Source organism: Cucumis sativus, chromosome 6, assembly GCF_000004075.3.
Source record: "Cucumis sativus cultivar 9930 chromosome 6, Cucumber_9930_V3, whole genome shotgun sequence".
NCBI lineage: Eukaryota > Viridiplantae > Streptophyta > Magnoliopsida > Cucurbitales > Cucurbitaceae > Cucumis > Cucumis sativus.
Genome location: NC_026660.2, coordinates 3,581,949 through 3,598,408, shown reverse-complemented (window position 1 = coordinate 3,598,408; position 16,460 = coordinate 3,581,949). Strand labels below are relative to the sequence as shown.

Here is a 16,460-nt window from a genome sequence, read left to right as displayed (position 1 = left end):
AATATAAATAATAGTCGATTCAAAAGTCTCTATATTATTTTATTTTTCATTTAAAATGGTCTAGTATACATATATACATACATACACACACATAAATATACGCACTTACATACATACATGTTTTTAAATACACATCTCAAAATTTACTCTAGAATTCGAGTTGAGATTTGTGGTTATTTGAATTTTGCTATTCAAAAAAGCTCAAACGGTCGACTTTCATATATTTGTGGGTCTACTAAGTCTTATCATGAAAACATTGCATATTTTCGCATGTGTTAGCGAATCACACTCCCACGTAGCGAAGGACCATGATCTCTCACTCCTTCCACCAAAGTTGAATATCGGGCACTTGCTATGTTTATTGGCTTCATGAGTTGTGAGATCTCCATGTATATCTTCATGATCTTTCGGTATTGTGGTGTAACAATGTTTCTACCATTTCTCTTGTAAGTAATCCTATTTTTCTTCAAGTACTAAACACATTGAAATTGATTATCATTTTTCTCGGGAGAAAATGTTGTTTTGCAAGGATCTCTCTGCTCACTTTATTTCATCCTAGCTAGTTGTTGACTTGTTCACCAAGCTTCTCTCCACGCGTTTCTTTGATCAATGTTGTACCAAACTCACAAAAGATGACTTAATTAGTTACATATCATTATGACTTCAAAGGAAGTAAATTCACTCTAATGTTCTCGAATTTTTTGTTTGCAACACATATTTGCTTTATGACTTAATCATTAGAGCTTGTGTGGTTATGCTTTTTTTTAAATTATAAATTTATCGTTTCGTTGTCATGCCATGTGTTATAATTTGGCACCAGCACCAACTATTGAAATATAAACATTTGTTGGTTGTTACACCGTGTTATCATCAAAGTTCAATAACTTCAACCAATATGAATTAATAATCTAACTAAAAAATAAATGACGTGAATCAAAACAAAAACAAAAATTAATGAATGAAAGTAAAAATGTTGAAACCATAAAACAATTATTTCTGAACTTATTGTTTTTGTGTATAATTACTATGAAAATTTTACATGATATTTCTTCTACTTTTAACTTATTTGCGAGGAGGCTCTCTTTATTGGGTGTTGCACCATTATGATCATCAATCTTCCATGACTTCACAGCAATGTGAATCCATGGAAGTTCTACACCAATTGCTTTGTAAACCTTTCCTTTTCCTTCTACATAGCTTCGTTATCTCTTCCACAACAACCTCCATCTCACCTTCATCACCTTTCTCCTTCATAATCTTTGCAACCTCCTTCACCTTCTCCCTCACTCTCTTCCCACTTTCCTCCGCCACCACCTCCCTCACAGCTCTTGCCACCTCTCTCCGACATAGCCTGCCGCCATCACTTCTCTCCACTACGACACCAACGCCGAGGTGCTCTACTAGCCTGAAATCCAAGACATCATCAGTATGCATGTGATTATTTTCATTGACATTTGTAGATATTAGTAGTATAACAAATATAGATTTATTGTGCATATGTTTATGTGAACAAAATGAAAATGATGTGCATCGGACTAGGCTGCACCTAATTATTGGTTTGTATATATGTGTGTGGATGTAGAAAAGTGCTACCTGGCATTCAACGGTTGATCGAGTTGCATTGGGGCAGCGATGATTGGAACGCCAGACTTGATGCTCTCTAAGACAGAGCTCCACCCACAGTGGCTGAGGAACCCGCCGGTGCTCCGATGCTTCAAGATCTGAACTTGTGGGACCCACTCTTCTACCACCATTCCTCTCTCTCCAACTCTCTCTAAAAACCCTTTTGGGAGTTCTTCTTCTACAACGTTCTTCTTCTTCTTTCTTTCTCCTTGTTCGCCGCTCCCCGGAAACCTCACCACCCATATGAAGTTCACGTGGCTCAACTCTAAGCCATGAGCGATCTCTTCCATATCTCCTTTGGATAAGTAAAACTCGCTTCCGAAAGACACGAGTATGCAAGATCTTTTCTCCTTTTTGTTTAGCCATTTTTCGAAACTTTCTGCTAATACCACGATGTCTTCTTCTTGTTCTTCAACTAAGGGACCCACGGGAATTGCCTAAATAATATTCCAGAATCAGCACAAATAATACAGTATCAAATAGAGTTAAAGAAAAAAAGCATAAAAATCGATATTGTTTCTGTTGCATGGGGGCTCATAAGCACCTTGGACCAAACAATGAGAGAAATATAATAATCCCTTCGGGTCAAACATCCCCTCTACTTTGGTTTACTTAAACGATGTAAACATAAATAGAACTCATCACTCACCCTTTATATTGGACTACTACCACACATCTGCAATGCGAGATCTTACTTTGCAAGCGCATACGTCACTCAATGTGAGTTGACAATGGTACATTATTAACTAGATTGCCTAGACCTTTCTCACCCAAATTCACACATTTGACGCTAAATGCTAAAAGAATTGAAGTTTTAAAACCTATAAACAATCAAGGGACAAGCAAATGGAGAAAATGAAAGTCGAAAGTGAAAAAGGAAAGAAGAAAGCCCAAAACGATTGACGTCCATTTTGGGTATATTGCCGGATGCACTTTGCCCATCAAATTAATGAGTTAAACCCCTATCTGGACGCCAATTAACTAAAATTATATGTATGCACAAGATCAAAATATATCTTTTTTGTTGATAGTCAAATGTCAATCAACAAAAATGTTTGTTGACGTTTGTTGCTCACCAATCGATCAAAAAAGTGAAAATTCCTCATTTTGACGAAACTTACGTAATTAATTACGTATTTTTATCACTTCAAAAAATTGAGTTTTTAGTGGCACATTAAAACAAAAAAATGGCGCACTAAAAACATTACTAAAACAAAAAAATGTTGCTAAAAGTATTTGCAACGCAGTATCATCCTAGTAGCTAAAAGTTTTAGTGACGCAACAAATGCACGCCGCAAAAGATGTACTTTTAGTGACATTTACGCGTTACTAAATGTTTACTTTTAGTACATATATTTTGTCACTATTTTTTTTGGTAGTGGCGTAGGGCACTCACCACGAGATGATGTTTTAGTCACATAATATTATTGTTGAAGTTTAATTTGTGACAATTACAAAGATCTTTACGACGTATTGAAGTCAATATTTAGTGCCATTAAAAATTACTACTATTTTAACGTTGATAAAATATTTTATTAAATAAAAAATAATATTCAGTTTACTACATAAACTTATTATAAAATATCAAATATAACAATCTTACGAACAATCACTAGATAATATACAATAACATCAACTTTTATCATAAGAAATATCTTTAAAAGTTAAGTTTGTCAATAAATGTATTTTTCTTGACATTCTTGCACATCAAAGTAAATATAAAAATTACTTGTATCAAAAAAAGTATTTCATTTTATGGCTTTTTACGAAATTGCAAATTTGTAGTAATTTACTAATTTCACTTAACTAAAATGTAAACTTAGCATATGAACGTGAAGCAATTTAGACACGTGTCACCTTTGAACTTCTCTTCTATAATGCTAAAATAAGTGGCTCAACTAAATGAAAGTTTATATTATATTTCAAAGGCTCAATTGTTCCCATGTATGTGAGGTGTAAAAATGTCATTTTACTTTAACAATTTTTTAATTAAAATATTTAAAATAGAGATTTGCTTCAAAGTTTTATTATTATTAATTACCATTTGAAAAATCAATCATTCAATCTTGACTTTGTAATGGTTACAAAAATTGAAAACATACCTTGATTTGCAATGAAGTGGAGACGAAATCAATATACTTGGCTTCAATTTCTCTCAAAGATTTAAGAAGAAGAATGCCACACGATCTTTTATAACATTCCTCAATTCTTTGTTTATCTTTTGCGTCATTCACTGAGCTTTTAAACAAGTTCTTCAGTTGTTTAATCTCAAACTCTGAGAGATGAATCTCAGGAAACGTCGACAGAAAATCCGAGTTTGGAAACTTTAACATGTTCGTTACCATGGCTGCCATAAGAGCACCTGAAACAATTTATAAATTTATCGTCCGTTTCAACAACTTCGTTACTTGATTTGAAATCATTTAAAATTCATACTTATTAGATAAGTGGTTCTTTTTTTAACAATACGTGGAGCTAGTGGTGGAGACATCGAAAAATCTTTATCCGAAGGTGGACGTATTCGATGTTAATTAATGGGAAAATATAGAAAAGGGAAAGAATTGTCTTTTCTTTAATTTACGTATTATGTTTGAAAAAAAATAATATAAATAATTATTAAACCAAAGTCTTAATGATAAATTTATTATTAAGACTTTGGTTTAATTAATTAATTACCTGTGCACTGAAACATGACTGCTGGAATATTAGCAGAGAGAGCCACAGCAGGAGCCCAAGGTTGCAAGAAATCATAGATGACCAAGTCCGGTTTCAAGTTTTGAAGGATGCCGTCAAAGGCGGAGGCAGCAGAGTCAAATGCTCGCTTCAGCGAGAACATGAGATGCGACGGGAGGCCGGCAGTGGTGTGGCGCCACCGGGGGAGGTCGGCGGATGTTGGCAAGGTCAACTCGACAAGCTGTATGTTAGAAGATGATAGTAACTTTTGAGGGAGTTTTGATCGAATGGAGTGAAGGATAATAGAGGTGGAACAGAAGAAAATGTGAAAGTTTTTAGTAGCAAGCAGTTTTGAGAGCTCTAAGAAAGGTGAGACATGGCCATGAGCAAGCCATGGGAGCATCAAAATCTTCATTTTCATCTTATTTCTATGATGCCCATCTAACTCCATTTCTTTTTTTCTTTCTTCTTTTTGAATTTAAGATATGTTATATGGAATAACTTTTATGCTTAAAAACAGGTTTGGACTGTGGGAAGAAAAAGTGATAAGAATGTCTTCCAAATCTTACCGATAGAATCGAGAAAATAATATCGATATATTGACTATAGATATTCCTAGATCGACACATATAATACTCTAATATTTTTACTGTATATTTGTAACTATTATAATTCTATTTTATTAAATCTTAAGATGGAATATTCTTCTTGCTTTCATACGCGTCTCATAAATTGACGAAGGATAAGTTAATTGACGAAGCAAATATATTTAGGAAATTGAACACTTAAATCAACGACTCCGATACTTGATAATCCACATGTATTTAATTTATATCTGTATGTTCTCAAATTTCAAACTACCAAATCGGTCATTTGGATTTTGAATGGATGATTTCGTGAATGAAAAAGTTTGGAGAACAAACAAAATTCATCTTTGTTTTCTCTTGAAGTGTTTGATTATTAAAGGATGTTTTCATTAAATAACAAAAAGTAAAGTTCTACAACGTTCTTTTATCTATATATATTTATATTTAATAGCAGATTTTAAAATCTTGGAATGGTTTTTAATTTGGCATTCAACATTAACTAAACAATATCAAAGTTTGAATAAGTTTGTATGCTTACATTGAGTGATTTCATCTTCTATTATTTCTTTTACATTCATTGAAAAAATTTAGACTAGGATAAACTTTTGTTGATATTTATTTTCAATAGAATTCAAAAATTTGTTATTTTTATAAATATTTAAATTCATTTTTCTATATTTAAAAACGACTCTTTTGAAAATTTATAAATGATAAGATGTTCGAAATTAAAATTAATATAAACAAAATTCTTCGAATGTAGTAAACCGAAATTAAATTAAAAAAAAACATTTAGAAAGTAGAGGTTATTTATTCTTTATAATGTCTACCAAGAACAATATTAATCTTTTTAGTTCAACCATATGCAAATGAAGATTCAAATCGTTGACATTTTAGTTAATAATACATAGTTTTTAATCGAACAAAACTTAAGAAGACTAAGTAATCGCAATCATACTCTTAAACTTTTAGAATTAAAAATTGAACCTCCAAACTTATCCATAATTTGACTCTTAAAGTTATGGAGTAATCATACAAATGATTCAATTGGTATCGTTTGTGGGTCAAGTTTTTACTCTGAAATTTGAATATCTAGATGTAATACTTCAAAAGTAGAGAAGTCTAATTGTTATTATTGAAAATTTTGGGTAATATTATTTCTTTTTTAATACTTTTAAAAATAGTTTGAACTTTGAACAACAGATAATGAACAAATTTTCTTGGGGGCAACTTTTTATTTTATCCAAATCTTCACTCAATTTGTTCACATTTTCCAAGAGGATGTGCACATTCAACCTTTCATCCCCATCTGTTTTCTTTTTATATAGAAAACAAACATGTGTCAAAGGAATAAATATTGATGGTTCTTACTTATCAAGATTGTTTCTGAATTTTATTTTAAATGATAAAAATTTTAAAAATATTTACAAATATTGACGAATTTAGTATAGGTTCAACGGCTCGAGTCCCCTTCAACTTTATTGTTTTTATATAATATGTATTAATAAATGAAAACGTTTTTTTCGTATTAGCATGTTTGAGAAAAATATATTAATAATATGGAAATTGTTGTAGATAACATAAAAACGAAAACTATTTACAAGAAATAACAACAAATTTAAACGAATTACAAAGAGTTTGATAAATTTTGCTATATTTTATAAATAGTTTTAATATTTTGTTATTTTTGAAAATGTCTCCCAATCTATGTTTAATATAGTTTAATCGATTTGTTTAATGATCAGAAGGTTAACATTCAATTTGTTAACAAACACATATGAGGTTAGATCAATTAATATTGTAAGTGAGCTAATTATTTGGGAATAATCAAATATTCTCATCATTCACTAATCTGATTGACGAGCTATTTATTTTTACTCATCATTGATGAGCTATTTATTTTAAAAGAAAATTTCTATTTGGTTATAAAGAAAACAATGAAAATAATATATTGATAGAAGATACCTACCTTTATACATTTAAATTCTGGTTTATGTACATTAGGAGAGAGTCGAAATTCTCAAGAATACACATTTGTTCTTTTGTCTACCACAATAATCATAATAATAATAATAATAAAAGTCATTTTTATAGTACAATTTTAAAAGTCATTTTCTGCCATTATTTTTTAATTACCATATTATTGAATGGACAGTTCCATTTGATTATTTGAAAAAGACAAAAGTAGAGATGCCCCAAGAAATAATTATTTAATTGATTACTTAAAAAGACCTCCAATAGTGTTTTAAAAACAAATATGAAATATAAAAAACAATCAAATAAAATAGGGTGGGTGTTTTATTTTAGAAAATTTTGCATCATTATTATTTGGAAATATTGTATAATTTATAATACATTACCTACGTTAATGTATCATGAGCAATCCGACAAAAATGGCAAAATACTTTATATTTACTTGATCGACTTAGCGTGAATATTTTGTTTTTGTTAGAATATTTATGGATTCATCTCTAAAAGTCAAGATGAATATTTTATTTATTCATCTCGTTTAAGGAAAGTTTGTGAAGAATATTACGATGAAAAAAATTATTTTATTTATTTTTTTGAAAAGATTGTATCTTTAGGTAAAGGCGATGAAGAGTATTCTAATGAAAAATATATTTTATTTGGTTTTTTTAAAAATTATCATTTCTTTTTTTTATTGGAGATTTTTCGTAGGGTTTATAATAAGCATGTATAGATATTATGCAGAGTGCTTCATTTTGTAAAAATGGAGTGAAATAAAGTTTGATCGACTATATAAAGGGTTTAGTTTATGTATTTTTAATTGTAGACTTTGAAGATGAATTTATTTTTATTAAATTTTAAATTAAGTATCTCATAGCTACCTTTGATGAGGAACAGTTAAAAAAATAATTTATAAAATATAATATAACAAAGACGGGAATGAAAATATATGAACTAAAATTGAAGAAATGGATGTAATTCCATAAAGTTATGGGGTAAAAATTGGAAAAAAGGTGAAAATGATAGTACTTTACTGAAACGACATTAATATTACCTGTGGCAGGAGGGACATTGTGTTAATCGAATCGGACCCAAAACATTCACGATTCCAGTTGATTTATTGGTCCCATCTCATCGCTTGATTGTTCGTTCATATGGTCATATGGAAATGGAATTTCTCTTCCATTCCCACCTCCTACCCTCATACTGAAAACTAAAGTCTTCGTTGTTAGGGTTCATGGAAGCTTCATTTTAAGGTCAGCATGGGTTTTCTTATTCTTCATTTCCTCTTACTATTTCCTCTCAGTCTCTCTTTTTTGTTTTCATGTTTTTTATTCTGAACTCTTGGTAATTCGTCCTATGCATCTTTTATTTCTGCGTAGAAGCCGGGAAGTTCGAGTTTGAAGCTGTTTTTATCAATTGAAAATGGAGAATCCTGATCAGGATCAGCAAGATCCAAGGTATTACTCATCTGGGTCTCTTTGATTTGTGTTGCTCTCGTGGTTTTGGCTCTAGTTTTCAGTGATTGAAGTGGTTTTAGTTCGTGGGTAGTTTTTGTTTTGTTGTTTGAGCTTGTGTGATTCTGCGGTTGGTGGAATTGGTCTTCAACAAAGTGCGTTAGATTTAGGCGATTTTGAGTAACTTTCTTCTTTAGGATTCTGGAGTGAGAATTACTTGTTTGTCGTCCTCCTGAGTTGATTGTTTTTTTTTTTTTTTTTTTTTTTTTTTTTTTTTTTTTGTGGTCTAATTTGTTTAATATCAATAATTGGGGCAGGTGTAGGCTGCTGTGCATTAGGAAAATTTTAATGTTTTCTTTTTGTTTATATTTGGCTTCAACTTTTCAGTTTTCTCACTCATGTTTTGTATGTTCGTTTTCATGAATGTGCTATCCCGTTCCTTCAGTGATAAGATCTAGACATTTTAGCTCCGTAAGGATGTAAATCCGGTTTGTTTCAAAGCTAAAATTGAGGAGAAATGTCATGGATGGATATTGACATCGGACAAGAGAAATGGAACTTGAGGTTTCTATTTAATTTTAGATCAGATGGAACTTCTTTGAGTTAATTTTTAAAAACATCACACAATTTTTATGGGTTATTGTGAAAACGAACTGTACTCAATACTCTGATCGTATGTTTGGTTTGCTTTTGAATGTTGAAGTGTGCCTGTGATTGACGTTGAGCAATCAATAGTTTACATTCTTTACTTTCTCAGCTTTTTTTTCTCTCACCTTCTTGTGGCCTCTCTCTCTGATTTTAGTGTGTTTTAATGATCATTGGTTGTATCAGGAGTGTTCCTGGTGTGGAGGACACAACTGCCATGACTATTGAGTTTCTTCGTGCCCGACTTCTATCAGAACGATCGGTTTCAAAAAGTGCAAGACAAAGAGCTGATGAACTAGCAAAACGAGTTCAGTGTTTTTTGTTATTTTTGTTGGTTTTGTGTGCCATATATCTCATGTGTTTGATCTGGAAATATATTTTGTTTACTATAGGTTGCAGAACTCGAGGAGCAGCTAAAGATTGTGTCTCTTCAAAGAAAGATGGCTGAAAAGGCCACAGCAGATGTACTTGCCATTTTAGAAGATAATGGCGCTAGTGATATTTCTGAGACACTTGATTCAAACTCTGATCATGAAACTGAACCAAAAGTTGAGGATGGTCTTGCTAGAGAGGATGTGAGCTCCGGTACAGTGCGGAGGAGAAATGAACATGAAGAATATTCAGGTTCTAATATTGATACTTCTCCAGTGCTAGGCGGAAGCCTGTCTTGGAAAGGTCGCAATGATTCACCACATACTCGTGAGAAGTACAAAAAACATTCTATACGAAGTCGAAGCAGTTTTACTTCGATTGGTTCTTCTTCACCAAAACACCAACTTGGAAGATCATGCCGTCAGATAAAACGTAGAGATACAAGGTATGCTTAAGCTGTATATTTTTGTCCTCTATTTATGAAATTCCTGTTGATTTGGCTCATCTGTTATTGTTCCTGGAGATTAAGTGGCACGTTGGAGTGACTATTCCTAATTACTGAAGTGAGGTTTTGGATAGATCTGGAATTAATTATCAAGCCATTCCAACCTTGTATTGATTTTCAGTCTTGAAAGGTGTACATGCAAGGCACAATGGAGAAAGTGTTCACAAAAAGTATAGCCTGAGCATTGGAAGTCAGCAATTTTTTTACAAAAGGTCTCAATAAAAATGATTGTAAACTGAAAATGACTACAATCTTTAAAATTCTCCAAAACTTCTATGTCTAGACATTCCAAATTGTCATAAAAAAGCCTCTCGTCAGGAGATTTGTCCTACATTTTTCAATGCAACCTAGCAAAGTGACACCTCTATACATAATTAGAGCTTTCTGATCCCTTCTTGTAGAATGCACAATGCTAAGAATCCAAAACCATAATGAATATCTCTGGTAAAGTTTATGGTGTTGATCCTCCCCAAAGCAACCTAGGAGGAAAAAATCCTTATCCTCTTCGAGATTTAAGTTTTCTCAAATATGAGCAAAAGGCAGGGTTTTCATGTTTCCTTAATTCAAGTTAAATAAAGAATTTGGATTGTCTATCATCCATATGTATTCTATGTAGTGTTAGATCGCGATTTCTATAAATGGTAGGAAAAATTACTAAATCTTTCACGTTCCACCATGCTAGTAGTGTCAAACTTTTAGTTGTTCAAACATACCATTAAACAAAAAGCTATATTGTATGAAAATAACCGCTTTCATCGAAAAAAATGAAAGAATACATATGCATACAAAAAACTAAACGCACAAAAAGGAGAAACGCAGCTCCAACTATGCAAAATCATTCCTAAAGAATAATTGCAAAAGGTCTTTGAAATTGAAGCCCAGAGAGAAACATGTAAACAAGCAACCTGCTCTACTCCCCTAAACACCCTCCTATTCCTCTCATCCCACAAGACACATAACATTGCACACATGCCAACAAGTCGAAGAAACTGACCTTTCTCTCCGATAGGCGGCTTTAGGAAGGCCTCCTCGATCATAGCACTGATATCTCTGTGGTGAGCACTCATCATACCAAACATTTGGAAAAAGGAGTCCCCAAACAACACCCACTAAGTCATAGCTCCAAAGGATCTAGTCCAGATCTTTCTCTGCCTTTCAACAAACAATAGCGCAAAAAGACCCAAAAAGTTGAGGCACCTTCCTGCCTACCTTATCCAGCGTGTTAGCCTGGCCATGGAGAACCTGCCAAGTAAAGAAGTTCGTTTTCCTAGGGACCTTATCCTCCAAACTGCCAAAAAGACCAACTCACCTAGAGAGAGGGATCGACCAGACAATGAAAAGAAGACTTTCACAAGAACCCATCCAAAGAATTGGGACTCCAAAATCTGACATCCCTTCTCCCCAATCTAAAATCTAAAATCTAAAAGAGTGACCTTTGAGCAGTAGGAAGGGAGAGAGAGCCCATCTTCCTCCTTTATTTTCTTGACGTTCTCAAACCACCAATTTAATCAGTTCTTCCTGATCTTGCTCTCAAGTTAATCCATTTGGTTAGCCTTTGTATGTTATATTTTTCCAGTCATCGATAACAACCTTCATATGTTCTTATGTTGCCCCTTCTCCTACAGGAGGTGGAGTTTAATCCTACAAACCTTTTGAATCTCCTAGCCCTTTTCTAACATTTTTCGACCAGCAATAAAGCAGGCTATTTGTGGGCTCCATCTCCTGTAAAGAGAAATCTATTTATCAATGTGATTACAGCTGTATGTTGGATACTTGAATGAATGGTATGGAATGAAGTTTTCCAAGACTCCCTTAAAGGGAGAGTGATGTTAATTTGATAAATTTTAACCTTTCTTTTGTTCTATTTTGGGAACAATTTTGAATTGTTGTTCTGTTATTCTCTTTGCTGTTATTTCTTTATTATTTTTTAATTTTAATATGTTATCCTCCTTGGCTGATGATTGTGACTGTTTGTTCTCTTCTTTTATGTTCTTTCTGTATTGCCCCTTATCTTTAAAATGAAAATTTTACAGTTAACTAGATATGCAGTACTCATTAGTAATTCTAACAGGCTCTTACCCGAACCTGTTTAGCTTGTCTTATAGGGGCGATAGATGATAGTTGGATATTCTTCTACTATGTGATAGATCATTAAAGTTTAGTTCAGTCATTTGATTAAGTGCCACAGAGATTTTGAGTTTTAAGCACTTCTTGAACTTTGCACTTGAAATATTAATTGTTATTTATGCATACCAGACCACTAGATGGGGAGCAAGAGCTCAAATCTGATGCTCTCGTGGATAGTTCCGAAGAGATACCGTCTACTTCTTTAGAAGACTCTCAAAATTACTCTGTAAATGGGCACAGTATATTGAGAGATGGCTATGAAGTTCGTGAAAAGACACGCTCAAGTTCTTCAGGAGTTCATAATAGTGTAGGAAATAGTGATCAGGATAATGACATAGATGGATATGAAAAAGTGGATGATATGGAGAAGGCATTGAAATGCCAAGCACAACTTATTGATCAATATGAAGCAATGGAAAAGGCTCAAAGAGAATGGGAAGAGAAGTTCAGAGAAAATAACAACAGTACACCCGTATGTTCTATCATAAACTGATTACTTATGACAGTTGACTGTTCCTTCCCTTTCATTATATCCACGATTTAATTGAGATTCTTATGAAAGTTCTATTTTGATGCTAGGATCAGGCATTTCCTTTTTTCTTAGTATCTGCCTTATCTGATGAGCAATCTCAGTTAGACTGGTCACTATTTTCTTCAAGTCTCTCCTGTTTTAGCTAGGTAGCTTCTGTTCACGTTAGTAATGTTGGCCGACCCTTTCTTTTCTCTAGTAAGAAGCACCAATTCATTAAGAAACATAAATTTTCTTATATCATGAAACGAATATTATTCCTTGAGTATGAATAAATCAATCTGTTTGATTATGAGGATCGTTTTCTACGCTTTTGTAACAAAAAGAAAAGGGGAAGCCGTTGGTCATGGCTTTTATTGCATGACAATCGTGTTATACAGTCAATTCTTTCAGACATGTCTGCACCCAACCTTGATTTTGTAGTCTTTCTCGTTGTATAAGTCTGTAAATGTTGGTGGATGGTAGGTGGGGGCAATTTGCCCTCCGGTTTTGAGCAAATTACATTGTTGTTTACACCGTGACAATTTCTTCAACAACTTATTCTTCTTCCTTGGTTCATTGCTTGTGTAGGATTCTTGTGACCCTGGAAACCATTCAGATATTACCGAGGAAAGGGACGAGATGAGGGCTCAAGCTCCAAATCTGTCAAATAATCCTGCAAATGAGGCAAAACCACAGGTTGCGTTCGATTGTGACACTAGAGATTTGTCCCAAGCTCAAACCAATGGGCTTGGCCCATCTATGTGTGCTGTTGATGTGGAAGACTTGCAGGATCAGAATACAAACAGCATTTCTACTTCAAAATCACTTGAAGAATTTACCTTTCCTATGGCTAATGTGAAGCAATGCCAAGAAAGCCAGGAAAACAGTGCACAAGAACCTTCATGTACCTCCCATCTCAATCATGGGCTACCTGAAAGGCCATTGTCATCTCATGGTGGTATCAATTCATATGACCAAGAAACTCCATGCAGTAATAATGATCTATATGCATTGGTACCACATGAACCGCCTGCATTAGATGGTGTACTAGAGGCACTTAAACAAGCGAAACTATCACTAACAAAGAAAATCATCAAATTACCCTCTGTAGATGGTGAAAGTGAATCAATTGATAAATCCATTGGACCACTTTCTATCCCAAAAATGGGGGACAGGTTAGAAATCCCCGTTGGATGTGCTGGGCTCTTCAGACTTCCGACTGATTTTGCTGCTGAAGCTTCTTCACAAGCAAACTTCCTAGCTTCCAGTTCTCAGTTAAGATCTCCAACTCATTATCCTGGTGAGGGTGCTGCATTATCTGCAAACCATCAAATTTTCCCTGGTCATGAAATGGAGGATAGATCAAGTTTTTTAAGAGACAGTCGTTTACGCAGCAGCGGCTACCGCGCTGGTTCAGGTTTTACCCGAGATGGATTTCTGACTGACCATATTCCTGAGAATAGATGGAAAAATCCAGGTCAGAAGCATCATTTCGATCAATACTTTGATGCAGTTCAACCCTCTTCCTATGTACACAACTATCCACCTCGTCCTGTATCCTCAAACATACATCCCAATGATACTTTTTTGAGAACTTTTCCCGGTCGGAGCACAGAAATGCCTCCGACGAACCAATATTCATTTTATGATGATCAATTTAGGCCAAATATGTATAGATAGTTGCATGTAGTTATAAATATATAGATTTGTGATACATTCTTCAGGTTCCAGGAGAGCTGTTTTTCTTTTGCAACTATAAACTCATGTACCATGGAAGACCATTTCTACATTCTATTGGCTTCTACAAACTTGCTGAAAGGAAATTGGCCTTAGAAGGAGATTTGACCTTGTATCATACTGTAAGTGTGTAATATATTATTGTTATTTGTCCTGTAACTTACTTGAGGTTGTTCTGCCTAGACATCGGTTTATCTTCAACTTTCCATTGATAAAATAAACTATTGAATATTTTGAATCATACACTCATTTGGTTTGTGTTTGTGTTAGGATACCTTCTAACAAGAGCACTCAGGAACAGAAAGAACACTGATAAATAGAAACGCATATTACAATGTCTAAGGAAGTTACAATATGACACAATATTAAAAGAGGGTCATACTCTTTTAAGTTTCTGCTGGAAATTCCTTTCAAATGATCCTATGTAATATTCTACTAATATTCCTAATACATCTCTAATTAGGATTCTCAAGAGTCTTCTTCTGTTATCAAAGTGTTCATGACCTTTCTCAATCTTTAGAGAGGCTCCGCATCTTTACTCACCCAAATATGAGATAACAAGAGTTGTCGAGTTTTTTGTTGGTAGCCTTAGCACCCATGTTAGATTTTCTTCAGACAATTTGTGTCTCGAACAGTTATTGTTAGCATTTTTTATTTGGAAGCATAAATCCATTCCAAGTCCTTACCACCACGATATCTTGGGAGCATCCGTTTGTGATTGTTGAGGCTGCCATTTCTATCTTACAACTGTACACACTAAACAAACTTCTGAACTCCAATATATTATCTCCGTATTTGGGTCAAACTCCTCGTAGAGTAAAAAGAAAAGAATAATAATATTTTATGTGGACAGGAAGAAATCTTAAATTGATAGTCACATGTAAAATTAATATCTTGTTAATATCTATCTATTCCCCCCAGCCCCACTTTCAATATTGTGCTAATAAGACAGAAAATTAATATTCTACCTTCCTCAAAACATTAAAATTTAGAATCACTTTGAACTTTTTTGCAAGAAAACACCAGTTGGAAATTCACAACAAAAAACCAATTGGAATTTAAATCAGATTAAATTATAAATTTGGTCCTTGGTTTGATAAAAACTTTTAGAAAAAAAGGTTCACCTGTTTTGTCGAAAATCTTCATAAAAAAATCGGACTTTCTTCCTAGCACAGTATTAAAATTCTATAGATATCTTCACATATTTATTGAGTTTCAGAGCGACATGGAGCGTGAACCAATATAGTAACAAGAGTAAATAATTGGATAAAAAAATATCATTGATATGAATATAAAAATATCATTGATATGAATATAACATAAATAACAAACATCTTACCATCATAAAATTGAAACATCAAAATTTATAATATCGATTTTGTTTCTAACTCAACTGTATATCTCAATTTGTGGTCAATGAGAACATCAAGTGAGCATGTGAGGCATCGACTACACTAAGACTCTAAACATCGGTAAATACTATTTTGTTTTTCCAGTTAACTACAATAAAAAACTTATTTATTATAACTAAAATAATTTAATCTTCAAATATAAACTATGGTATCATAATGACACAAAGTTTAGTCCAAAAATGGAATCATGGTGTCATTGAAGGGAAACTTTTTATACATTCTCATCATTACCTGTCATTAATTGTTGCTGAGAATATAAACAATAATAAAACAAAGCACTAATAAATGAGATTGACATTTGAAAACACCTATCAAAGATATTTTGGATAAATCAATATGATATTAAAATCATGGATCCATTGGAAACCTTACAATTTTATTTGTTTTTAAAATATCTATTTGCTTTCTACCTTATATGCAAATATATGTTTTTATGTGGTGGGGTTTGTAGCACCAAAAATGTCATTCTTTTTCTAATTTCACTATTCTATTTGTTTCCATTTCAAGAAATACATGTTTCTCTCTCTCCCTCTTGTAAACACAATAATATAACTTTGGTAAATATTAACTTTGATCCCAATATACTCTTTTTTTCCTAATCAATGACTATTTAAAGCCCGAGCTTTTATGACTACTAGAAATAACACGTGATAAAAAGTGAAAATTTAAATTTAAATTTTAAAATAGTTTTTAATTATATGAAAAAGTAGTAACAATTTAATTTAAATTTTAAAATAGTATATAATTTTAATTTTTGTTTTTAAGATATTCAAATATTATAAGTTGGTAAAGTAAAATATTTGTGATTGTATAATATAAATAATTTATACAAAATAATAGAAGATG

General features: G+C 32.8%; 2 protein-coding genes across 3 annotated transcripts; one reads left to right on the top strand and one right to left on the bottom strand.

Moving 5' to 3' along the window:
• Window positions 1–993: 993 nt before the first annotated feature.
• On the bottom strand, window positions 994–4,747 carry LOC101207980 (UDP-glucosyltransferase 29). Its single transcript, XM_004140938.2, has 4 exons — window positions 4,300–4,747; window positions 3,726–3,985; window positions 1,594–2,060; window positions 994–1,405 (listed from the first exon to the last, which is right to left on the bottom strand). Exons 1-4 carry the CDS (start codon window positions 4,745–4,747, stop codon window positions 1,111–1,113), a joined length of 1,470 nt encoding a protein of 489 aa, XP_004140986.1. The 3' UTR covers window positions 994–1,110.
• A 3,172-nt stretch (window positions 4,748–7,919) lies between these two features.
• On the top strand, window positions 7,920–14,669 carry LOC101207733. Of its 2 annotated transcripts, XR_004217545.1 has the most exons (7): window positions 7,920–8,104; window positions 8,231–8,308; window positions 9,137–9,257; window positions 9,343–9,767; window positions 12,084–12,426; window positions 13,054–14,324; window positions 14,473–14,669. XR_004217545.1 is itself a non-coding variant. In XM_004140937.3 (6 exons), the coding sequence occupies exons 2-6, from the start codon at window positions 8,274–8,276 to the stop codon at window positions 14,143–14,145; spliced, it is 2,016 nt and encodes a 671-aa protein (XP_004140985.1). In that variant the 5' UTR covers window positions 7,920–8,104; window positions 8,231–8,273; the 3' UTR covers window positions 14,146–14,445. The 2 variants fall into 2 exon arrangements, 1 of the variants encoding a protein (XP_004140985.1); XM_004140937.3 differs by lacking the exon at window positions 14,473–14,669 and having other exon boundaries at window positions 13,054–14,445.
• Window positions 14,670–16,460: the final 1,791 nt, after the last annotated feature.

What these genes read in the sequence shown, in the direction of transcription:
- LOC101207980 (XM_004140938.2), bottom strand. Translation starts at nt 4,747, where the DNA reads ATGGAGTTAGATGGGCATCATAGAAATAAGATGAAAATGAAGATTTTG. An exon ending in AGTCATGTTTCAGTGCACAG is followed by an intron (nt 3,986 to 4,299) that starts GTAATTAATTAA and finishes AAATTGTTTCAG; the next exon opens with GTGCTCTTATGGCAGCCATG. An exon ending in GATCAACCGTTGAATGCCAG is followed by an intron (nt 1,406 to 1,593) that starts GTAGCACTTTTC and finishes CTTGGATTTCAG; the next exon opens with GCTAGTAGAGCACCTCGGCG.
- LOC101207733 (XM_004140937.3), top strand. Translation starts at nt 8,274, where the DNA reads ATGGAGAATCCTGATCAGGATCAGCAAGATCCAAG. An exon ending in ATAAAACGTAGAGATACAAG is followed by an intron (nt 9,768 to 12,083) that starts GTATGCTTAAGC and finishes TATGCATACCAG; the next exon opens with ACCACTAGATGGGGAGCAAG. An exon ending in AAAATAACAACAGTACACCC is followed by an intron (nt 12,427 to 13,053) that starts GTATGTTCTATC and finishes TTGCTTGTGTAG; the next exon opens with GATTCTTGTGACCCTGGAAA.